This window comes from Eriocheir sinensis, chromosome 44, assembly GCF_024679095.1.
Source record: "Eriocheir sinensis breed Jianghai 21 chromosome 44, ASM2467909v1, whole genome shotgun sequence".
Lineage (NCBI taxonomy): Eukaryota > Metazoa > Arthropoda > Malacostraca > Decapoda > Varunidae > Eriocheir > Eriocheir sinensis.
Window position 1 is genome coordinate 8,271,624 of NC_066552.1, and position 25,000 is coordinate 8,296,623.

General features: G+C 42.8%; 3 protein-coding genes across 6 annotated transcripts in view; 2 read left to right on the plus strand and 1 right to left on the minus strand.

Annotated features, from left to right (window-relative positions):
• The first annotated feature begins 684 nt into the window (after positions 1-684).
• Positions 685-10,059, plus strand: LOC126980404 (uncharacterized). 3 transcript variants are annotated; one of them, XR_007733169.1, is made up of 4 exons: positions 685-742; positions 3,787-5,467; positions 5,825-8,964; positions 8,995-10,059. XR_007733169.1 is itself a non-coding variant. In XM_050830316.1 (3 exons), the coding sequence occupies exons 2-3, from the start codon at positions 3,886-3,888 to the stop codon at positions 7,462-7,464; spliced, it is 3,222 nt and encodes a 1,073-aa protein (XP_050686273.1). In that variant the 5' UTR covers positions 685-742; positions 3,787-3,885; the 3' UTR covers positions 7,465-10,059. The 3 variants fall into 3 exon arrangements, 1 of the variants encoding a protein (XP_050686273.1); XR_007733170.1 differs by having other exon boundaries at positions 5,825-8,958; XM_050830316.1 differs by having other exon boundaries at positions 5,825-10,059.
• A 2,713-nt stretch (positions 10,060-12,772) lies between these two features.
• On the plus strand, positions 12,773-17,124 carry LOC126980406 (zinc finger SWIM domain-containing protein 7-like). 2 transcript variants are annotated; one of them, XM_050830318.1, is made up of 3 exons: positions 12,773-12,912; positions 15,307-15,484; positions 16,768-17,124. In XM_050830318.1, the coding sequence occupies exons 2-3, from the start codon at positions 15,320-15,322 to the stop codon at positions 17,017-17,019; spliced, it is 417 nt and encodes a 138-aa protein (XP_050686275.1). In that variant the 5' UTR covers positions 12,773-12,912; positions 15,307-15,319; the 3' UTR covers positions 17,020-17,124. The 2 variants fall into 2 exon arrangements, with proteins under 2 accessions (XP_050686275.1, XP_050686276.1); XM_050830319.1 differs by having other exon boundaries at positions 12,774-12,912; positions 15,311-15,484.
• Positions 17,125-18,032: 908 nt separating this feature from the next.
• Positions 18,033-25,000, minus strand: part of LOC126980405 (uncharacterized) — a 42,082-nt gene continuing 35,114 nt past the window's right edge. Inside the window, exons 7-10 of the mRNA XM_050830317.1 lie at positions 24,946-25,000; positions 20,048-20,211; positions 19,782-19,884; positions 18,033-18,557 (exon numbers count right to left, since the gene is read on the minus strand). The exon at positions 24,946-25,000 is cut by the window's right edge and continues 75 nt beyond it. Of these exons, the coding sequence (XP_050686274.1) occupies positions 18,475-18,557; positions 19,782-19,884; positions 20,048-20,211; positions 24,946-25,000 (405 nt within the window). The 3' untranslated portion in view covers positions 18,033-18,474. The remainder of the gene's footprint in view (positions 18,558-19,781; positions 19,885-20,047; positions 20,212-24,945) is intronic.

Sequence of the window (25,000 nt, forward strand, 5' to 3'; positions counted from 1 at the left end):
TGTGTATTAATTCTTATTTTTTGGTGAATTAGTTAAGTTATACATATTTCATTTTCTTTAACTTATTGCCAGCTTTCGTATGTCTTGGTGGGAGGGTGTCCTTGGACGTTCATGTTTATTTGAAGTCATGATTCTAGAGCATACCAACAAACTTCAGCATATTGTTCCATATTTTTCGATTTGTTAACGTATTGAGATAAAAATGCTCGTGACACAAAATCGAATAGGAGTTTAGTTTAGCGAGTGTCTTGGTGCAACAACAAACGTGCCACATGTTGCTTCCATCACGTTGTTGCGAGAAATACCTCCTCGCAGAAATACGTCGCTTAGATGTCCACCACGCATGCGCATTGGGGAACACAGCAGAAAAAACATTAATTAACCTTGTTCTTGTCCTTTTTTTGCCCACTTATGATCTCTGTGATGATTGATATTGCCCGCAAGAGAGCAACACACCAGGCCAATAGACCAAACACGCAAGAACTGAGCGAACATCAACGTGGGATATAATTCATTCTAAAATCTGCCCTTTTCGTTTGCTATATAGCCATCTCTTGTTTAAAAGTATCTCTCTAATGTTTGTGCCACGTATTGAAGCCGAAACAGGACAAGGAAAGGATAGTTGTGTGTGAAAAATGAGAAAAAAATTGAGCAAATTGAACCTCTTCCTGCGAGTTATTTTGCGGCTGCGAGCTAATTCCTACAACACTTCCTTCACGTAAACAAAAGAAGCAGGACAGAGGTGAGCGTCTCCTATTTTATCCCTTTTTTCCTTTGACCTCAGGCACTGTGGGGGTTACTATGCATATCTTTCGTAGGCTGATAAGGGCAGGGCACGGCAGGGGAGGCGCGGAGGCTGGGATATAACGAGAAGAATAAGAAATAAGCGTCAACACCGTAACTGTCAACTCAACCCTGCCAGCCATAGATGTATTTTCGTTGTTTATGTGTCCGAAAATTTCAGTAAATATTCACGTGAAGGGTTTTGGCAGGGGTAACAGGGCTTTGCGGAGTACTGGCAGGGGTAATAGGGCTGTATGGAGGACTGACAGGGGTAATGTTGCTATGAGGAGGACTGGCAGGGGTAATATTGCTGTGAGGAGGACTGACAGGGGTAACAGGGCTTTGGGGAGTACTGGCAGGGGTAATAGGGCTGTATGGAGGACTGACAGGGGTAATGTTGCTATGAGGAGGACTGGCAGGGGTAATATTGCTGTGAGGAGGACTAACAGGGGTAACAGGGCTATGGGGAGTACTGGCACGGGTAATAGGGCTGTATGGAGGACTGACAGGGGTAATGTTGCTATGAGGAGGACTGGCAGGGGTATTGCTGTGAGGAGGACTGACAGGGGTAACAGGGCTTTGGGGAGTACTGGCAGGGGTAATAGGGCTGTATGGAGGACTGACAGGGGTAATGTTGCTATGAGGAGGACTGGCAGGGGTAATATTGCTGTGAGGAGGACTGACAGGGGTAACAGGGCTTTGGGGAGTACTGGCAGGGGTAATAGGGCTGTATGGAGGACTGGCAGGGGTAATAGGGCTGTATGGAGGACTGGCAGGGGTAATAGGGCTGTATGGAGGACTGGCAGGGGTAATAGGGCTGTATGGAGGACTGGCAGGGGTAATAGGGCTGTATGGAGGACTGGCAGGGGTAATAGGGGCTGTATGGAGGACTAGCAGGCGTAATAGGGCAGTATGGAGGAAAGGCAGGGGTAATAGGGCTGTATGGAGGACTGGCAGGGGTAATAGGGCTGTATGGAGGACTGGCAGGGGTAATAGGGCTGTATGGAGGACTGGCAGGGGTAATAGGGCTGTATGGAGGACTGGCAGGGGTAATAGGGCTGTATGGAGGACTGGCAGGGGTAATAGGGCTGTATGGAGGACTGGCGAAAGGGTAATGGGGCTTTGGGAGGACTACTGTTGTAAAATTCTCAGGAATTTTGAACTGAGAAATTTTCTGTGGGAACTTTGGGAACTTTGAAGATTGAGAAAAGTTTACAAGTTGTCTATGGGGCCCTTGGTTTTTTTTTTTTTTTTTTGTTTTTTTTGGCTGAAGTTATTGTTGCCTCTTGACTTAAGCTTTAGGGGGCTGTTACTGAATATCCCTTAGTCTGGTGGTAGCACAGGCAGGATAGTTTGAGTGACGTCTATTGAGTCACATGCCGCCCTTGGGTTAACTTAACCTAACAAAACCCCAGTCACTATAGTTTTTGACTCGGATAATTCTTATAAGCTGCCTTACTAATGAGACTTTCTATGCATCAAAGTGAGACCATTCTTTGTTAATTAATGTTATAAAGTGCTGGCTATCATGTGTTTGAAGATAACCCTAAACTTAACCAAATAAAAAAATAAACATTTGCTATATCGATAGGTCTTGACTCAGAAAAGAAAATTCATATACGCTTCCTTACTAATGAAACTTTTTATACAACAAAGTGAGGTCATTCTTTGTTGATTTATACCATAAGTTCCTGGCTATCATGTTTTTGAAGTTATCTAACCTATCCTAACCTAACAAAACCCCGAACAGTTACCATAGGTCTTGACTCAGAAAATTCATATATGCTCCCTTACTAATGAGACTTTTTATACAACAAAATGAGGTCATTCTTTGTTAATTTATAATATAATGTGCTGACTATCATGTGTTTGAAGATACCCTAAACTTAACCTAACAAAACCCCAAACAGTTACTATAGGTCTTGGCTCAGAAAATTCATATATGCTTCCTTACTAATGAGACTTTATACACAACAAAGTGAGGTCAGTCTTTGTTGATTTATACCATAAGGTGCTGGCAATCATGTGTTAGAAGATACCCTAAACTTAACCTAACCCAACCCAACAGAACACCAAGCAGTCACTATATGTCTTGACTCAGAAAATTCAACTATGCTTCTTTACTAATGAGATTTTCGATACAACAAAATGATATCATTCTTTGTTGATTTATACCATAAGGTGCTGGCAATCATGTGTTTGAAGATACCCTAAACTTAACCTAATCTAACCTAACGAAACCCCAGTTACTATAGGTTTTGACTCAGAAAATTCATATATGCTTCCTTACTAATGAAACTTTCTATACAACAAATTAGGGTCAGTCCTTGTTGATTTATACCATAAGGTGTTGGCTATCATGTGTTTGAAGGTACCCTAAACTTAACCTAACCTATCCTAACTAAACCCAAAACAGTTTCTATAGGTCTTGATTCAGAAAATTCACATATGCTTCCTTACTATTTAGACGTGATTGCTTGTCGTTCATTTTTTGTTCTCTATTGTACTGGCGAAATGAATCTATTATTATTGCTGTTATAAAGGAATGTATGGTAGGAGTAAGGGAGGGGGAGCTTGGGGAGAAGAAGAAGAAGAGAGAGAGAGGGGGGGGGTGGGGCAGCTGAGTGTATGTGTATGTTGACCCACTGGTGCAAGGTGATGAGGGTTTGTCAGAGTAGAGGAAGGCTGAGGTACATCAAGTCAGGTTAGGATGATCTCTGTGCAGTGCAACACCAACACTAAGAGGAGAAGTAAGCACTATTGAGTAAGAAGAAAATGGTCTAAAGTGAGTCAAAAGTGCTCCTAGAAGTTTGGCAACCTTAGTTACCAACATTAATTTGATGCTCTAAGGAAAAAAAAAAAAAATAAATAAAAAAAATGCTGTATTTGGTGCTTTATTTTGCATGATTAAATAGGCTACATTGAAAGTTAAAAATCTTGTATATGTTCAATAATGGTTATAGTTTCATGAATACTAATGAATATTTGTTTCTTTCTTTTCAGGTGGCAAGATGTGAACATCCTCGGGAACTTTTTGCCTTAGTTTATTTTCTTTATGTTCTGTTTTCACCGTTGATTTGCACAAAAGCACCTGAATCAGGCATGGAGGAGGAGGAGGTCGTCCCTGCACCTGATGAGGGAAACGAGAGAGGAACAGAGGCAGGAGGCAGAGGAGTGAGTACTGGAGGAAATGAAGGAGGCAGTGAAGCGAGGAGTGGAGGAAGTGAGGGAGATGAAGCAGGTGGTGAGGAAGGCATGCCACCTCTCCCATCAACTCACAAAACAGAGAAAGACAAACCAAAAGTACGACCCAGCCAAGTAACAGAGGAAGACAGACAAAGACCAACATATGATGAAGCAAACCAAACCGAGGGAGAGGAACAAGGGGCACCACATCTCCAAACAGCAAGCAAGGCAGAGGAAGACACAGCACAAATCCCATCTCATGTAGAAGCAAACAGAACAGAGGACACAGAAGACATGCTACCCACTCAACCAGAAAACAAGACAATGGAAGAAAACGCAGATATTCCATCCCTTTTACCAGCGAGCAAGACACAAGAAAACAACACAAGCATACCATCACTGTTACCAGCCAGAAAAATGGAGAGGAAAGGAATGCTACGGCCCCTTTCATCATCAAGGAAGATAAAGAAAGTTAAATCCTTGCCCAAAAATGTCGCCAACCCCATGATGCTGAAGGTGGTGAGACGTGTCAACTCAACCACCAATTTAGGCTCCATCCCCTCCATTGTCCCTGCCACTGAAAGCTTCATCCCCTCCAGCATATCACCCGCCACCAACCCCTCCCACATGCACCTCGTACAGACAGCGGACGGCAGAAAGCTCCTCCTCACCAACGTTGTCAATGTGTCCAAGGCCATGCCCAGCAAACCACTCATTTTCCTGTCCAAGGGTCAAAACATGGTTGCTCCGGCCCCCTCCACAACCTTTGCAATGTCATCAGCCCCTCGCGTCACCCCTCAAGTGTCCGCCAACATGCCTCAGACCATCATTATCAACCCCACCCAGCTTCAAGCCCCTCAGCCGGTTGTGTTAAGGATCCCCGGCATCAACCAGCCAATCGTAGTGCGGCAGCAGTCCACAAACCCCATGGCAGCCACATCCCAGCCTGCCGCAGCACCAAAGAGGACCATAGCCACATCGCGAAGGGCCACACCAGCCCCCACCACCACTACCGCCGCTGTGCCAGGCCCCATCACCTCCCCAGCCAAGGCTCTCACCCCCGAGGGCCCCATCATGTTTGTGAATAGTGGGATGACCAAGTTTAAGGTCGTTGGTAAACCTGTCCCCGTCCAACTGTTCCCAAAAGTACAAAATATTGCCCCGAAGGACACCTCCACCACCACCACCTTTGCTGCCTTGCCTGCCTCACTGCCAAGTCTCAAGAGTGTAAGAAAAGTCCCTGACCAGGTCCCTCCCCTCATCACAGTCCCCGCCGGCCCACCCAAAGCCCCCCTGCCTGAGCCGCCAGCATACCTCAACATCAGGGTGAAGGAGGAGCCGGCAGAGCAAGGGGGTGGCGGTGATGCTGCTCCCGCTGTGAAGATGGAGCCAGCGGACACAAAGCAGGAAGATGAGACGGATGAAGAGGGAGACTTACCGCTGCAGTTGGATGCCTTGCTGGATGTTCGCATCAAAGAGGAGGCGACGGATGAGCAGAGTGAGTGTGTTGCAGTGTTGAGTGATGCCTTTGTATACTTGTCTGTTAATTTCTCTACATACGTCTGTATAAGTGTAGCATAAATCTGTGTTTTTTGTAAATGACAAGGAAGAGAAATTGGTGATGGAAGTACTAAAGTTTGGGCTAAAGGGAGTGAATAACTGCATACTACTTTTACAAAGAATATTTTGTAATTTATTATTTCTAACAATTGTAACTCAATAGGAACATGTGTATTGTGCCCTAATAAAAGCATGGACATACCTCCATGCTTAACTTTGTGGTTTATTGCTCATTGATATCAGTTTACAGAAAAGATAATTTCAGTTTTGAACATTGACCTTTTCTCTCCTCCAGGTGAACTTCTAGCTAGAGATAAACAACTCCGTCAAGTGCTTGGGGTAACAAACACTGATGATGCAGACGAGCAGCAACAAAACCAGCACCAGCAGGAGCAGCTCCCTCCCCAGATGCCCAAATTCTACATCCGCACATCGGAGGGGAAGCTGGTGTCCATTTCCCCAGAAGAGGCGAAGGCTTTGGGCCTCAACCACAAAGATAAAGTGGAGGAAAACCAGCGGCGTCTGATGAATGCACTGAGCATGGCCCAGACGACAGTGGTGGATCGTGGTGTGGGGGCTGAGATGGCCGCCAAGCTGCGCCCTGACACACCCAACGTCCTCATCCCAGGGAATGTTAACGTCAAGGACTTTGTGAGCTGCCATGTCTCCCCTGCAGCAGAGAAGACGGCAGCCCTGATGAGGAACCTTGCTGGGCGCAGACTGGACACAAACGCCAACAATATTTTGGCTCCCAAGAGCAATACGGGAATAATCGGGGAGTTTGAGGCTGAGGATGGCAAGCGGTACCTCAAGATCACCATTGAGACGGAGGCCAATGGGAAGGAGCCGTGCAATGTGCCCATAACGCCCCTCAACACCTACCAGTGCCCCTTTTGTGGCAGGGACTTCAAGACCAAGGACCACGTTGTCTCACACATCCGCATCCACACCGGCGAGCGCCCGTACCCTTGCGACGTCTGCGGCAAGCGTTACCGCCAGCGGATCGACATAATCCGCCACATGCGCATCCATACTGGTGAGAAGCCCTTCAACTGTGGCCTGTGTAACGCGTCCTTCAACCAGAAGTCCAACCTGCGCTCCCACATGCGGATACACACGGGGGAGCGGCCGGTGCAGTGCAAGGTGTGCGGGAAGGGCTTCTCCCGCAACACCCACCTCAAGCAGCACATGAAGCTTCACACCGGGGAGAAGCCGTACAAGTGCAATGTCTGCCACCGCCCCTTCCGCTTCAAGTCCGGGCTGCAGGCACACGAACGTATCCACACTGGCCTCAAACCCTACGCCTGCTCCCTCTGCGGCCGCACCTTCACACAGATCGTGGGGCTGATCCGCCATGAAAGGACGCATGCAGGGGAGAAGCCTTTCAGGTGCCAGAGCTGCGGAAAGTCCTTCGACACGCGCGACGCTCTCAAGAGTCACGTCAAGAAGCACACGGGAGAGCGACCTCATGCCTGTGACCTCTGCCCCAAGACTTTCACCGACCCGTCTGCCCTTCGCTGCCACCGCAAGAAGTACCACGCCAATATGCTTATTTGTGTCATATGTCTCCGGGAGGACTTCAAGGATCGGATAGAACTCAGGGAACACCTCCGAGCACACGAACGGCAGAACTGGGAGGAGACGCCCGAGGGAGAACTTGTCCCCTTGGCGAGGCCTCTTGACGGGGAACATTTTATCTCCGTCAACGACATGATGGATGAAGATGAAACACTGGAAGGGGAAGGGGATGAGAATTACCCAATCCAGAATGAGGTGGCGATGAATGACGAGAACTATGTTGAGGTGGAACTTGACCCTGACGATCCAATGGAGGATGACAGTGAGAGCAGAGGATTCACGGAGGACCGGAATGATGGCGATAATGATTATAGAGAACATAAATTCCAAATTGAAGACTGTGACCCACTAGCCTAGCCTAGCCTTCTTTCTTTGCCAGTCATTATTATTATTATTACTAGTTTCATTAAATCAAGCAGCTCAAGGGCACACAGATGAAAGGCCCACTAATAATTGCTCCTTTCATCAAGAAGAAAATTGAAGTGTACAAACATAGTGTCGTGTTTGACCTACCACTTGTTGGTCAGTTTTACTTCCACAATGTGAGGAAAAAAAGCCAATCATGCCTCAGGATGTTTTGTGTGTGTTTTTAGTCTGTTTTGTCCTCTGTCTTGAGTGTTTGTATTGTTTTCTCTTGGAGGATGAAAAGTTGTTACATGAAGTTCTGTTCCTTGTTTTATGTGCTTGTTCCTGTCTGTCGTGGAACTGACGGCAAATTTCAAGATGTGGACCTGAGAAGCCTTCCAAGTTATGAGTAATTTCAAGCTTTGCAAATGTTTTTACTTTTGCTGGGACTGTGGTTAGGGGAGTGATGGTTAGCAACAAGTGCCTCAACCTGTGCCTTTTTGAAAGCATACACCAAGTGCCTTTTAGATATACACGAATACATACATACCCGTATATGTATAATGGAATGCACAATTACGTTACAAGGTGGTAAGTGCATTGTGTACGTAGTTATTGGAAAAATAACTTTGCAGTGATGTCCAGTTTCAGATTGCTGCACACAAATATGATTTTTATTTATTTTGATGTTATTTAAGAATATTGTTTGAGTATATAAATTAGGTTATAATGAGTAAGGCAAAGAATTATAATTGACACATAAAATACCTTGGTGCTTACTGAAACTTGGTAGTGATCATATTTGTGTTTGTATAACAACAATGATAACGATCTTGCACTTAGGACACCCTACAAGACAAAAATAAGAGTACAAGATGTTACTGGGTGTATTCAGCATTATATGATCTTTATATAATTATGTGTGTGTGTGTGTGTGTGTGTAGTCCATCTACTTGTATCTTCCTGGACTAAGCTGGGCTTAGGGGCACCTACTTCACCAGTGGCTGATGGTCCGAGTGAACAAGGTCAATGCCGCACACAAGTTTGTGGACGTGCTGTGTGTTGACAGCCTTATTACCATCCACTTTGTTGATACTGTGCTGAAGTGGGGAGGAGGAAGAGGGAAGTGAGGGAGAGGGGCACCTCAGTCTGCCAGGACTGGTACACATTACCTTGTCTTTACAATTCATAATACATATTTTCCTCTAAATTACAGTAGACTAATTTCCAGGCACCACATGCACGTGTGTGTATTCACCTATTTGTATCTTACCTATTTATAGCATACAGGGCCTGAGCTCAAGCTCAGACAGTCCTGTCTCCCAGTCTATATTTGCCCAACATTTCCTTCACTATATGGACACTGCCCTCCTGCCCTCTTCAACAATGTCTGTTTAGTCCATTCCATGTATCCACACTCCTGTATGGAAAACTGTGCTGCTTTGTCTTTCAAGCAAGTCCCCTTTCTCAATTTCTTGCTGTGTGTGTGTGTGTGTGTGTGTGTGTGTGTGTGTGTGTGTGTGTGTGTGTGTGTGTGTGTAGAAGGGTTTAGGTGTTGCAAGATAAGCACAAAGAGTAGTGATGTGGAGACCTGCATTCAATTCCCACCCACAGCTGCAAGCTAACAATTGTCAGCCATCTTTCTGGGTAAAGCTCCAAGGGGCAGCAGGAGTAGTGCATGATTACCACCACTAAAAAATACTTGCCTGTGCCAGTTATGTGGTGGGGCCAACCACCAGGCCCCATTAAGAAAGCTTACTGATGTCTAGCATAAAATAATTGAGTTAAATTGGCTTGGCTCCCATGTCTTCCAACTTAAAAGTTAATAACTTATGTTTACCCAGAATTTGCAGTGTTGCATAGGATCAAGTGACATCCTATTAAATAATGTGTTACAAGATATGGGAAGTGATGTGAGATACTAGTGTTGCAGGGAAACAGGTATATAGCAAAATCTGTAACTGGCTTTATTGTTACAAGAGGGCTATGTTGTGTTTTGAGAGTCTGATGGTGTTGTTAGCTTCGTATTTTTTGAAGTTTTGAAAGGACATTGTTGAAGTGTTTGTGTGTGTGTGAAGAAGGGCCTGTATGTAGTGCATTTAAAAGCCTCAGTGCTAGAGAATCTATTTTGGTGACATCCATTCATGGAAATATGTAATTTTAGGTAAACATTAAATGCTAGTTCATGACAGTAAGTCCAAAATTCATAATAAATTATTTGCTAAATACAATCAGTTAGAAGAGCAATACATTGAATCATGAAATAATAAGTAATTAATTTACAGTTTAGTACTTACAGGAATGCAGTTTTGTATAATTACCATTTTTGTGCATGTCTTGTTTGGTGTTTTTATGAGTATTATTTTGTACATGAAAGCTTCCAGTTGCCAGTATGAAGTTAGGCCATCAGTGCCTTGATAATGGTGGGCTTCCAAGGGTAGTGGTGCTGTGCCGCCTCTACGGCAGGCACTGTCTGGCTCTGGCCTCGGAGGTGTCTTCTCAACGCACAAGGAAAAAGTTTGCTGCAGTCTCATCTTGCATCAAACTTATTTTTCTATCTTCCATCTCATCTATGTACATAATTTTTTATAAACTTTTTTTGCTTAAGCATTAGATTCATTCCATCCTGTGTGAGGGTTTGGCATGGGGTTATGTGTGTTTTAAGACTCAAATGACAATAATTTGATATGCCATGTTGGGAGCAGTGAGGAGTGACAAGCTTGATGGGAGTGTAGCGTTCTCTTTATATCTCTATTGTCTTGTGTTTATGGGTGTCGCTGCATCCCTTTTTCACGACCACTATGGTTGTGATGGTATGTGGTAGCGTGGTAGTAGTCTACATTCCCGAGCGCTGGTCCCGGATAGTAAGGCCTCAGGACAAGTGAACACTCGTTCCGAGGTTTGTGACCAGAAGGGCGTTACTTGTGATTAATTATGGAAGGTGGGAGGATTTCCGTGTGAACCACTTGATACAATATTAAGAAACTGGATGGTGATAATGTACTATGGGGGGCGTGTGTAAGGGTTCAGTAATCTCAAATGAGCGGGAAAACGGGCTCCAAATGATGACACAGTAAGGTTTTATATAAATATGTATTTGGTTTCATTTTCAAAAGGTTAGCAGAGTACTAAAAATGAATGACTGACAGGCTGTATGCCTCTAATCTAACTAGCTACCGGCACAAGGGAGATTTGGGGAATACTCTTAATGCTTAGCTCTGGTTGCTGGAGGAGGAGAAGCAGGAGCTGGCGTGAGCGTCGGGCTCGGCAGGGGACGTCCACGATGGGAATGGGCGGTCCTGGTGATGGACAGACGGGCGCCGGTTGGTGTGGAGAGGCGGGCGCCGCTTGGTGTGGAGAGGGAGCAGCTCGGGGCAGTGTTTTGGGGGTCCGACCTCTTCCCGCCTCTTGTTGGTTTGTGGTGGTTTTCGGGGGGGCTGAGTGGAGAGATGGACACCTCTCTCACTCAACTCCAACTCGCTGCCTTTCTTGCTTCCTGCTGCTCGTCTCCTGACCAGCCCGCCTCACACAGCAGGCCGTGGGTGGTGTGTGGGTCGGGGGCTGAGTGGAGAGATGGACACCTCTCTGAGCAGCCCGCTTCTCTGTGGTTTCTTGCTGCCGCTCCTTGCTGTAGGGGTGTTCGTCTCCTCACGTCTCCCAAGCTTGTCTCTTGCTGCAGTGGTGCTTGTCTCCTCACTGGCCCGTGGGTCTCCTTGCCCTTGCCTTCTCGCCTCTGCTCCTCGCTAAGCTCCTCCCCCTTCTTCACGTGACTCCCTCTCGGCATTACAATCAAACCCTACCTACCTAACTAGTTATTGGTTTCTTGGGGGGTTCGAGGCTTTGAGATGAGGGATTTCAGTAACTCGTTCATATATTCGCTCATTCGCTCGCCTTCTCATAACCTTTTACGCACTTGCATTCCTTAGCCACCCATTCACTCCCTCACTCATTCACTCTTTCACTCATTCACGCTCCCACTCGCTCACACTTACTCTGTCACTCACTGACTTACTCACATTCGTTCATTCACGCACTCGCTTACACTTACTCGCTCTGTTACTCACTGACTTGCATACCCTCTCGCTCACTCACATTCGGACCGTTACAGGAGAAAGATAAATATAATGAAGTAAGGAGAGGAATAAAACAATGTTGTGTCAGATAGGGAAAACGATATCTATGTGCATATTCAGGGAAGCAAAAATCTGCATAAAGGTGGAATAAAAAATAAAAAAAATTACAGGAAAGAAAGCTGCTCATTCTTTGCATGGAATTCCACGACATGATCGTACTAGGTATAATGCCTGAGAGGATTTCCTGCACAGCTCTAGTGAGAAAATGGCAAGCTGATGTGACAAAGCTTGATGCTGGATTATATAAAGGGAACAGAAATTCGAGGAGTTTTTATTGTGATCATAATATATATGAGATACCGAAGGAAGGTCAGGTAAACACAGGTTTTGGGGAAACATTAGGTGGAAAATTCAGCCCTGCAGCACATACCTAAAAATTATAGTATTATCAGAGATCCTTGACAGTACAATAATAAGGAGCCAGCTATGATAGGAGTTAATGGTCAAGAAGAAGGCGTGATATCTATGCAGAGGGAGGTAGCATATTAGATGTACGGTAGATTCTGCGTATTAAATTAAATTCTCAATGAAAATAATTCACATTCACATTTCTTTTAATTGGTGAAAACAAAAAAAACGAGACAGTGAATGAGTTCAGGAACGTGGGAGAGAAAACAATAGACAACTATATATTCAAGGTTGTAACAACAATAAACTATCAATTAATCAATCACTCAATCAACTATTCCCTAAGTGCAGTATCACATATCACTGAGTGCAGTACTGTATAATATATATTTGCACTCCTTTCATTTTTATTTTTTGTGTAATTTATCCCTCCAAGACTCTTGACGGCCATCGTCGCCAGACTGTTGTACTCCTCCTCTTATATTTACCGATTTCCAACCCCAAAACTATCTCATGCACCCCAGTATCTGGATTAATTTATAGGTATCATTTAATTCGTTAATTTCTGATGCTTTTGGCAATCGTTATGCGTCAGAAACCGGTAAATACAATGCTCTGGAAACGATAATCTGGCAGCGGTACCCTAGCCCTTGCGTTGCTAAAAGTGTCGTACTGAACATTGTATTTATACATTTAAGCCCCCCAAAACTCATACATACACAAAAAACGATAGCTTCTTAAGGGTATCGTTGAAAATTTAAATAATGATGAGTTTTCGTTCTTTTTGGCAATGGTTATCGGTCAGAAACGACAAAAATACAATGCGATGAGTACGATAATCTGGCAGCTGCCCCATACCAAGGAGCAAGAAGGAGCGAAAGACAAGTGGCGGGTGGGCGAGTACCTTTTCTCTCCTCGCCTTTTCTCTCGCGTGACCCTTCAAATAATTCTCTGCGGACTTCTTCCTCTTATTCACAAGGTTAGTACAGGTGGCAGCTTTTCAGGGTACAAGGGACGTGATGGCAGCGGGCAAAGCGGTGTATTTGCGTTGTATGTGAGGTTAAACTCGTGATTTCTGGGCACAAGACGATGAGGGTATAATAGACTAATTAAGAGTGGGTTAGTGTATTTATTGTCTTAACTTGTCTGTATCTATTTTCCCATGTTACTGGTTTGTATTCGTTTATTATGGAGGGGCAGGAAAAAGTAAAACACTCAGGTCAGGTCAGGTCAGGTCAGGTCAAGTGATTGTGTAAGTGTCGGTTAGTGTATTTATTGCCTTAACTTGTCTGTATTTATCTTCCCATGTTACTGGTTTTTACTCGTTTATTATGGAGGGGCAGGAAAAAGTAAAACACTCAGGTCAAGTCAGGTCAGGTCAGGTCAGATCAAGTGATTGTGTAAGTGTCGGTTAGTGTATTTATTGCCTTAACTTGTCTGTATTTATCTTCCCATGTTACTGGTTTTTACTCGTTTATTATGGAGGGTCAGGAAAAGGTTAAACACTGAGGTCAAGTCAGGTCAGGTCAAGTGATTGTGTAAGTGCGGGTTAGTGTATTTATTGCCTTAACTTGTCTGTATTTATCTTCCCATGTTACTGGTTTTTATTCGTTTATTATGGAGGGTCAGGAAAAGGTTAAACACTCAGGTCAAGTCAGGTCAGGTCAAGTGATTGTGTAAGTGCGGGTTAGTGTATTTATTGCCTTAACTTGTCTGGATTTATCTTCCCATGTTACTGGTTTTTATTCGTTTATTATGGAGGGTCAGGAAAAGGTTAAACACTCAGGTCAAGTCAGGTCAGGTCATGTGTAGTTTGTGTACGTGTGGGTTAGTGTATTTATCGCCTTCACTCATTTTTATTTACCTCCCTTGTTAGTTTGTATTCGGTTATCGTAGAGGAGCAGGGACAAAAGGTGGGAGTCAGGTCAGGACAGGTCAGGTGTAGTTTGTGAAAGGGTCAGTTAAGTGTAGGTCAGTGTATTTATTGCCTTCACCTGTTTGTATTTACTGGCTTATATTCATTTATCATAAAGTAGCAGGAAAAAAAGGTGGGAGTCAGCTAGGTCAGATCAGGTCAGGTGTTGTTCGTGTAAGGGTTAATTAGCCAAGGTTAGTGTAATTATTGCCTTCACTCGTTTGTTTTTGCTTTCAACTGTTACTGGTTTCTATCTGTTTGTTCTCTTTGGTGGATCAGCTGGAAGAAGATATATACATGTTGAAATCAGGTCAGGTCAGGGCAGGTCAGGTGTAGTTTGGGAAGCTTTGCCTTTGTAATGGCGCTTGATATAGTACCTGAGTAGTTCGGTCCGGTCCAGTCCCTTCAACTCTCCAGGCTCTTACTCGAATATTCCCTCTTCCACATTTCATACACAATCTAATTTTGCTTTTCCCACTCTTTGTCATTAAACAACAACTTGCTAATTATGGTATTTTCTTCTATATATGTTTATTGGAATCTTACTGAAGCAAAAAGTTGTTTTAATTCATAAGCCTTTCCTCTTCTTTTGACCTTTATCACTATCAATTTTTATTTCCTCTTCCTCTTGATCCAATATTCTGGTTGTTCTTATCAGTATAATGTAGCTTACGGGTGACTCAACAGTTTGCTACACCTTTAATTGCTTTGTATGTAAGCCTACAGTGCTGTTAGGCCGTCATGGGTGTCCTGGTGGATGGCCCCAGCCTGTTAGTGGCACAGGTGAATTTTATTTATAGTGTCTGCAATGATATATGACTTGCTTGGCCCATGCTGCCCCCGGTGCTCTTTTTTACCAACGACGCAGAAATTAGGGTTGATTGAAGATCTGGACATGATTCACTGCTGTACCTGACCACTATGTTATCTTTGTGGCGAATGACTGAAAAAGAAAAAAAGTATTGATGAATAAATTGTACAAAACAAACCACAGTGGAAGCTCATACACAACGGCGACCTCTTCTAACTTGTGGCATTATTGTTGAGAGGAAGAAAAAGAAGGTGGAATGAGAGAAATAAACACACACTGCATGTGAGTAAAGTTTAGTTATGTTGAGGCTAAAAAAAAAAAAAAGTTCACTAAAACTGGCAGTCACAAATCATTCACTTTTGTCTTTAATATACACTAACAGTTACTTTGGCAATAGCACAGCAGTAAAATAGAAGAAAACTTTATTTCTTCCTTGCACTTTACATTCTGATAGGATAAAAGTAATAGTAGTGAATTGGCCAATATACCTAAGTATTTTCTTTGCAAACATTTCCGTTTATTCTTTAGGTTATGGACGATGAGTGTTATAATCTATGAAACATTCTTTTCATCACTATCCCTGTAAAATATTTCCTTTTATTAGTGTACGTTTATCATTGGTTATATAAACATTTCCACTCATCAAGCCAGCACTGAGCGATGAACCAGAGTCCCAGTATCGCGGCGGTGGTGGAGAGTCTGCTCAAGGTGGCGGGTGAGAACTACAAGGCATCAGGGCAACTGTCCCCTGATGTGCTGGTGTCACTGCACCTTATCCACGGCCCGTCACTCCTCAACGCACTGGACCTTGTGGATAACACGAAGGTAAGGAAGCTTTGCCCAGTTATGTGTTGAATTATTTTATATCTACCTAGATATGAATATTCAGCAGGGACCCAAACAGCATGAGAATTTGGGGCTTGCACAACTGGATACATACTCATCGATACGTAACCCATGGTTCATTTTATTTTGTTTTTCTCATCTCATTTCTCAACATTCATTTTACTCTGCATTTAACTTGATTTCCAATTTAATTACATTTATTTTGCTCTGCAGCTGGTGTAGCAGGATAATTAGGGACCACAGAGTAAACGTGGACCTTTATTTGCTGTGTTAGCTGTTGGTAGTGTTGGGGATTAATAATGAAGTAGCAACTCAGGAATCTGACTCAGTTCCTGTTAGTCAACAAGCAATATATTATTATTTCTTAGGTCTCCCTATAGTTAGAATTTCACACTGCTTTCTTCTCTCCAATTCTTAATCAATAATGCAATCTGTATTTTTATTGGTAAACATGATTTCTTTTCAAGTGCAATATACAATAACTTACAAAAAAAGCATTAAGGAAAGACCACTGATCCACTCATGTGCCAGTCATCACCTACCCACTGCTGTCATGCATGCTCCTCTGAGGTAGCTGCCACAATTAATAAGATAAATAATTTCCCTCTTCTGAGAACATGATGAACATTGCTTTGTTCTGTCACCTGCATGCACCCCAGCTTCATAACCTTTCTTATTGGTGAGGGAGGTACCTGTCCTACCTTACAGGCTATGACACCTGCATGATGTAGAATCACCAAATACCTAATAAGCCTGCAGGATTAAGCTTCTGGATCATCTGTCAGCCTTCATTAATCCTTTCCTTGGACTTAAGCATCAACAAAGGAACTTCAGAATTTACTCTCTGCAAACACCCAGTGACCATTTTTGATTGACCCTGTGAACATAGGCACTATCAGGAGAGTTTATAAGGATGCTGGATTAACCTTCTTCTGGATTGCCTGGTCATCTTTATTAACCCTTCTTTTGGACAAAAGCTTCACCCAAGGAGTTAATAACCCCTCAAAAGAATCACAAAAGTAATGTAAGAATCCTTTAAGACTTTAATAACCTTCTCCTTTGGGTTAGGAATTGGCGAATTGCCCAGGGAGTTAAAAAAGCTGCATTATGAGTGAAGAACTATCCTAACAATTTCTGAAGCCAAGTAAACATTTCCTGGAATTTAGATGTAACCCAAGACATTGGCACTTTAGCAGAGAATCATCCAGACATCAAAATTGAAATCAAATCCTCACAGGTGGTGGCTTTGCATTGGTCCACAGGTGGTGAAGGCAGTGAGCACCAGCGGCCGGTGGTTGTACCAGGTCACAGGCAGCGCAGGAACACCTTACTATTGTTTCCCTCACTCAATATATTGTCAATGCATGGCCTTCAAGTATGCTATACTCAAGAGGAGGGAGCGACCTCTGTGCAAACACGTCCTTGCAGCACGCCTGGCTGACGAGATGGGGCTGGTCAAAGAAAGAAAGGTCTCGGACGAGTATATCATGGACGTGCTGGCCCATGTGTACTAGATCTGGCCAGCGAGGGAGAGAGAATGATTATTTTTGTAAGTTACATTCAAAGGCTGTGCTTTCTCAAGGAACTAGACTCCGAAAAATAAATAAAATAAAATCTTATTCTTTTTGTTTACCTTTTTTAATCCATAAAGTATGTTATAAGCCACAAACAGAAAAGTCAAGAATGCTAAATAGTGACACGCTCCTTAGAGGCAGCCTGGGTCTGCAGTGTCTTGCTATGTGATGTCTGGCACCAAGCATAGACAAGGGGTAATTCAGTTCAATTGTGGAAGCATGAAATATGAATTTTTCAATATTGAACCTTGTTTGTGTTACTAGGCTTTCTCAGGGGGTGTTGGTGGTCAGCCCAGGGTGTATTTACATGGACAATTTTATTCTGTCACATGATTGATTTCTATAGTGGTTTGTTAGCAGTGGCATTTTCAGGATATGCCTATCTATGAGAGTGGTAGTGGGGGGCATGCATATGTATTTGACACAACATCAGATTGGGAAAATGACCAGTTAGGTAACTGTTCGCACTGATTCAATGTGGATTTACATGCTTAGTAAGTACAGAACAAATCTGTGGGTAATAATCATAACCTTTCCAAAATTGGGACAATTACAGGTGGACAGTGAGAAAAAAATGATCCAAACAAATATAAAAATAAAGATTACTGAATAATCAACGTGTCCAGCATTTACAGTGGTTGTGACCCCCAAGTGGGTTTACTGATGTCCTGAATTTTATCAATGGACTGAAGTCATGACTTGAGGCACATTAATGTGTTTACCAGCAGAAAATATTTGTTATCACTGATCTACATATTCCTTTGAAATAGGCATTAAGTGAGAGGATGAAAAGCAGAAGGATATGGAAGCATGGGAGTTTTGGTGTGGTTTATTTTGTCATAGCATCAGTGTGACAGTTTTTACAAAGGTGAAGATTTATTCCTCGGATATACAGAATATTGTGGAGGGAGGAAAGAGGGTGAAGGGGAACTACATCCTATATTTACATGATATTTTCACACATACACACACACACACACACACACACACACACACACACACACACACACACACACACACACACACAGCTCTGAACAACATAAACATATCACCAATCACCTTACATGTCATTTTTCAAAATAACACAAAACAACAACAACCATCTTCCACCAGCCAGACAAGACAGTGATATCTTACAACTGAAAAAAAAAAAAAAATGTGCACACCTACAACCTAGCGTGTGTGTGTATTGTTCCTCACACATTATTTCACCTCCCTCGTTAATGTCCACCTGGAATTAACAAGCTGCAGCCATCAGGTGCCTTGTGCTGCCTCCTCTCAGGTGTATTAATTAAGCAGGGAGGGAAGGTGTGATAAATTTTGTCTCTCTCTCTCTCTCCCTCTTCATCATCTCACCACCACCATCACCACCACCTGATTGTGATGTTTCTGCTCTCAGGAAGTGAGTGTTCGGGCTCTTTTGATGTTTTTGTTGTGGTTGTTGTTGTTGCTGCTGCTGCTACCACCCTTGTCGCTATCTGAAAAGTAGTGTTTGTGAAAAGCTGTGGTGATACTTTATGGTGGGGCAAAAACAGGAAAAAAACTTATTTATTATCTTTTTACAAATTATATCAATACCCTAAAAGCATATTCAACCCCCTCCAAAAATAATTGCTTCATCTAAAAAAAAAAAAAAGGGAAAATGTGAAAATGAAAAATCAGAATTCCTGGTTGATTATACAGGTGAAATTTTGCAAATATACTAAAGTTTATGGGAGAATGGGAGGCTGTAAGGTGATTTGAAAAAAAAAATGAATGTTATGCATGAGTTTGTGATGGTGGTAAATAAAGTCTTGCTAATCATGATTTTGAGGACATTGTACTGTGTGTGTTTGTCGTGTCGTGTTGTGTGTGTGTGTGTGTGTGTGTGTGTGTGTGTGTGTGTGTGTCAAAAGGGGATCCTGAATATATAAAGAGTTGGGGCGTCTCGAGGCCACTGTCAGTTTAATTATAAATACGAGACGCTGTGGTTGCTGAAATTGGTGAAAGTCGATTCTCTCTCTCTCTCTCTCTCTCTCTCTCTCTCTCTCTCACACACACACACACACACACACACACACACACACACACACACACACACACACACATATCGACTACATGAATCCAATCAAACGAATCACCAACGAAATTACGAAGCCGGAAGATCGTAGTGATTAAACGTTTCCCACCATGAACGTTACTGATAAACGTTTGCTCTCTCTCTCTCTCTCTCTCTCTCTCTCTCTCTCTCTCTCTCTCTCTCTCTCTCTCTCTCTCTCTCTCTCTCTCTCTCTCTCTCTCCTCCAAAATAGAATTACATCATCATCATCAGCATTTTTTTCATTATAGCTTTGACTTTTATCATTTGAATTTTGATGAAGTTTTGATTGTGTTATGATGGTGTTTCTGTGTGTTTTCTTCACCAGCGAGGCGAGGTGATGAAAAGGTGTTGGTGGTGATGTGTTGTGTGAGACGGTGACGACGAGGAGGAGGCGTAGTTAGAGGAAGAGGAACAGGAGGAGGAGGAGGAGGAAGAGGAACGTAAAAAATATTAGTGAATCAATTAACCTGTGCGTAAATTAGTTTCTTTCTGTTATTCTTCGTTATTTTGACTGAATAAAAAAATATCGAATGAGAGAGAGAGAGAGAGAGAGAGAGAGAGAGAGAGAGAGAGAGAGAGAGAGAGAGAGAGAGAGAGAGAGAGAGAACCTACACATTCTTACCATCAAGGAGGGGGGAGGTAGTCTGTGTTCCCGCTCCATTCCCCTCCCCCCCTCCCTCCCCTTGAATTAACCCTGGGCCTCTAAGGGTGGGACTGGAAACACCCTGGGAGGAAAACAAAGGGTCAGTCACGTAATAATAATAATGATAATAGTGAAATCAACGAAAGCAAACAACACAAATTACAATATCAGTACTATAAATATAAACTTATGATAATAGTAATAATGATAAGAATAAGATAAATGATAACAGCAATGATATTTACCTGTGAGAGGGAGGAGAGGGAGGCGACTGGCACGTAGCAAGAAGGGAGGATGAGAGGGATTAGCAAGAGGAGGAGGAGTTGGAGGAAGGAGGAGGAAAGAAGTGCTCCTCTTTCCCCTCCTTTTCCTCCTGCACCGGAGTGAATGGCGGCTGGCGTCTCTCCACCTGTAGAGAGAGAGAAAAAATGACGGACATTTTACAGTTGCTCCTATTATTCAAATCAATTTATTGTTGAAACATTATATAACAAAAATAGTAACGTTGACAATAGACCTCTTGTGAATTATTATTATTATTATTATTATTATTATTATTATTATTATTATTATTATTATTATTATTATTATCATCATCACTATCATTACAGTAAGAGATACAGACCAAAAAACATATACTACAAGAATAAGTAACTGATTTCGCTGTTTCTACAAAAAAAAGTTGATTAAATTGTAAAAAAAAAAGATTGGTAAAATGTAAATCATTAAATGCTGTCAGTCTGATAAAGTTTAAACATAAATTAGTTGTTGTGAAAACATGTTATTACAAAGTAAGATTCAGGCATGGAAAAAAAAAACCTATGTTCAAAGTAAGCTGTTGATGGAAAAGACACATTTATTAAGGGAAAGGTGAGGCGCTGGGCAGGTATGGCGTTAATTGGAAAAAAAGGCAGGGAACCCTTTTTTTTTTTTCACTACCGGACGTAATAAGAAAGGCGAGAAAAAGGACACGAAAGTGATTGATGTTGCAAGACGAAACGAAGAAAAGAGAAAAAATAAAGGACACGAGTTATGCCATAAAGTGTTGAGAGAGAGAGAGAGAGAGAGAGAGAGAGAGAATCGCCAGGCACCGCTTCATTAGCTTTCAAATATTCTCCTTTTGTTTTATTTCTTCCTTTTTTTTCGTACCGTGAGCGAAACGAACTGAAACGCGGCAAGAAGTGAGAATTTCCTGCACACACAGATAAGAAGTCGTTAAAGGGAGGAGGTAAATGAGGGAGGAACGTTATAGGGAGGAGGGAGAGACGGAGGGAAGGAGGTAAATGAGGGAGGAACGTTATAGGGAGGAGGGAGAGACGGAGAGGAGGTAAATGAGGGAGGAAGAAGGGAGTGCCTGGTAAAGTTAGGGAAGGGTGGAAACATGGAAGTGCAGGCAACAGAAAGCCTATTGGCTCATTACGAGGTTGCCCGCTTTGGTGATTTAATCTGCTCGACAACCACTTGGGGCCTGGGGAGCAGATGAAAGGACCTCGACATTGAGGAGCAGATGAAAGCACCTCGATATTGAGGAGCAGATGAAAGCACCTCAATATTCAGTTTACTCCCGACGCAGCGAAGTGACGGTCGATTCTATATTTGAATGAGTTGATGGTATTCGCATTTACTGCTTCTTCTGAAGGAAGATTGTTCCAGTGACGGATGACTCGGTTTGAAAAGAAACTCCTTCCGATGTCTGTGTTACATCGACTAGACTGAATGGGTAAACCGTTATTTCTAGTTCTTAGGTTGGTTTGCAGTTCAAAGAATTTGGAGTAATCGACGTTATTGAATTTTTTCAGATACTTGAAGACTTGAATCATATCCCCTCGTAGGCGTCTTTTCTTCAATGTAAAGAGATTGAGTCGCTTGAGTCGTTCCTCGTACGGGTGAGCCCTTAAGGTTGGTATCATCTTCGTGGCGCGTCGTTGAATCCTTTCCAGTAAATCAATGTCCTTTCTGTAATTAGGAGACCAGAATTGTACTGCATACTCGAGGTGCGGTCTTACCATGGAAATATACAAGGATAGCATCACGTCTGGCGTTTTACACTCGAAGTTCCTCGCTATGAACCCGAGCATAGTGTTAGCTTTGTTGTATGCTTTTTTACAGTGATTCGCGTGTTTCAGGTCACTGCTGATAGTGACTCCAAGATCCTTTTCCTCCTGCATCGCTTGCAGAGGTCTCCCATTCATGATGTATGTGTGGTTACTATTTCTGGACCCAATGTGCATGACTTTGTATTTGTCAACATTAAAGGACATTTGCCATTTTTCCGACCATTCGATAATATGATTGAGGAGGGAGAAAGTTTACGGAAAGAAAGGGGAAAAGGAGAGGACAAAAGAAGGATGGAGGGAAATAAAGAAGAAAATAGGGAAAGGAAAGGGAGGAAGAGAACATAAAGGAGGTAAATGTGAATGCAAAGAAAGGAGGAAGGTTACGGAGAGAAAGGGGAAAAGGAGAGGACAAAAGAAAGATGGAGGGAAATAAAGAAGAAAATAGGGAAGAATAGGGAAAGGAAAGGGAGGAAGAGAACATAAGGGAGGTAAATATGAATGCGAAGAAGGGAGAAAGGGGAAAAGGAGAGGACTAAATAAAGATGGAGGGTAATAAAGAAGAAAATAGGGGAAGGAAAGAAAAGGGAGAAAGAAAACCGAGATATTGCCATAGGGAGATCATTGGTTTTGACGTGCCGCTGAAAAGGAGTACAGAAAAAACAACTGCTTCATAATATCTACCTTGCCTAAGCCCTTGCTCGATTGTTCTAGCGTGTGGGTGGACAAGAGGCAAGTTGACGCATATATGTTTGCCTGATAAGCCCCTTCATAACCTTCCTTGGGAGATGCAAATGAGGGCGGTCGAAATTGCAAAAAGTTGACAAGAAATTCAATTAGGTCCCGATATAGAAGCAATATGAGTTTCTCTCTCTCTCTCTCTCTCTCTCTCTCTCTCTCTCTCTCTCTCTCTCTCCAGTGTAACACGATTGACTCCTTCAAAAATAAGCTCGACCGTCACTTCCTTCAACTTAATATCAACTAGAGTAGAAATGCAACGTTTAGGAGCCTTCTGATTAATGTAAAATCACTTAGGTTTAAGGACAGACCACCTAGTCTGGACCATGGGGTCTGTGTGGTCTGATTTTCTTTGTAATTCTATGTAAATCTCAATTTCCTTTTTTCCTTCACCTAACTCTCTTTATCCTTAACCCTTTCTCCCTTCCCCTCCCCCTCCCCCTTTCCCTCTTCCTCTCTCATCATCGCTCATAAATCTTCGTTTCTTTCCAATGGGCTTCGTTAACTTTGAGATGCACGTGAAATAGGAAAGGGTTTAGTCTTTGATCTGGCAACAGTGACCGTCTATAAAGGGAGGGAAGGAGGGGACGAAGGAAAGGAAGGGTGGGAGGAAAGGAAGAAAGAAGGGGGAATGGTAGAGAGATCGAAGGAAGGCGAGGAAAAATATGGAGAAATGGTGTGCAGTAAAGAGAGAGAGAGAGAGAGAGAGAGAGAGAGAGAAAATTGGCTGGGTTTCTTTCTGCCTGGTTTAATTACTGTGGGAAAATGTTTAGACCTTGGTGCGCAGGTAAGAATGATTGATGGCTACCTGTTGCGTATTCACCTTTCTTTTGCTGTTCCTCTTTTTTATCAATGTGTGTCTGTCTGTCTTTATTCACCACTCCTTTCGCCCTCTTCACTAATTCCTCTATTCACCTTTCTTTTCCTGTTCCTCTTTTATCAGTTTGTGTGTCTGTCTGTCTTTATTCACCACTCCTTTCGGCCCCTTCACTAATTCCTCTATTCACTTTTCTTTTCCTGTTCCGCTTTTTTATCAGTTTGTGTGTCTGTTTCTCCCTCTATTCACCATTCCCTTCGTTCGCTTCACTATCCTCTTCTTTTACTGTTCCTCTTTTTTATCAGTTTGTGTGTCTGTTTCTCTCTCTATTCACCATTCCCTTCGTTCGCTTCTCTATCCTCTTCTTTTACTGTTCCTCTTTTTATCAGTTTGTGTGTCTGTTTCTCCCTCTATTCTCCATTCCCTTCGTTCGCCTCTCTATCCTCTTCTTTTACTGTTCCTCTTTTTATCAGTTTGTGTGTCTTATTCTCCCTCTATTCACCATTTCTCGTCCTCTTCACCTTTCCATTTCTCATTTCTCTCTTGCTCTTGCTTTCATTTTCTTGTTTCTTTCTCTCCTCTTTCATAGTCTATTCTCTTCCTTCCTGCCTATCTTTTTTTTATTTCCTTCCTTCAGATATACATTCATTTATTCACTCATGCATTCATCTCTTTCTTTTGTTTTCTTCATTGGTTCTTTTTTTTTTTGTCTTTCCTTCATTCTTATTTTCCTTCCTTTCCTCCATCTTTTCTTCCTTTTTTCTTTCTTCCATCTTTCCACCCTTTCTGTTATCCTTCCTCTCTTCTTTTGTTCCATTTCTCCTTCCTTCCTTCCTTCCTTCCTTCCTTCCTTCTCTGTTTCCTGCGTTTCTATTTCACTCTGAACTTATCACTCTTCCTAACTTAATCCCTTACCTTTATCCTCTTCTCTTTCTCCATCCTTCATTTCCATCTCTCCTCCCATCAAAGTTAATCTCTCTCTCTCTCTCTCTCTCTCTCTCTCTCTCTCTCTCTCTCTCTCTCTCTCTCTCTCGCCTTATTCATACTTGTCCATTCTTTCTTATCTCCGCTTTCCTTCATTCCCTTTTCCTTCATTTCTTCTTTATCTCCCTTCTTCATCCACTCCATTCGTCATTTTCTTTCTTTATCTCTATTCTCTTCCTCTCCTTCATTTCTTCTTTATCTCCATCCTTCAGTCACTGCATTCGTCCTTTTTTCTTCTCTCTCCCTTTCCTATTTCCTTTTCTTTATTTTTTCTATATTTCCCTTCTTCCTTCACTCCATTTAAGATTTTTCCTTCTCTCCCTTTTTCCTCTCCCTCTTCCCCCTCTTCCCTTTGTCTTTTCTTTATCTCCCTCCTTCATTCACTCCAATCGCCGTTTTTACTCCTCTTCCACTTTTCGTATCCCTTCCTTAATTTTAGCACCTTCGTCTATTCCATTTTTCATTCGCTCCGTCTTTCGTTCTCTCCCTCTTTCCTTCCCTCCCTTCCCTCTCTTCCTCCCCTCCCTCTCGCCCTTGCTCTCCGTCTCACCTTTCAACACGTGGATGAGGATGTGGGCGGGCCGGGCCTTCGAGGGGGCACAGGT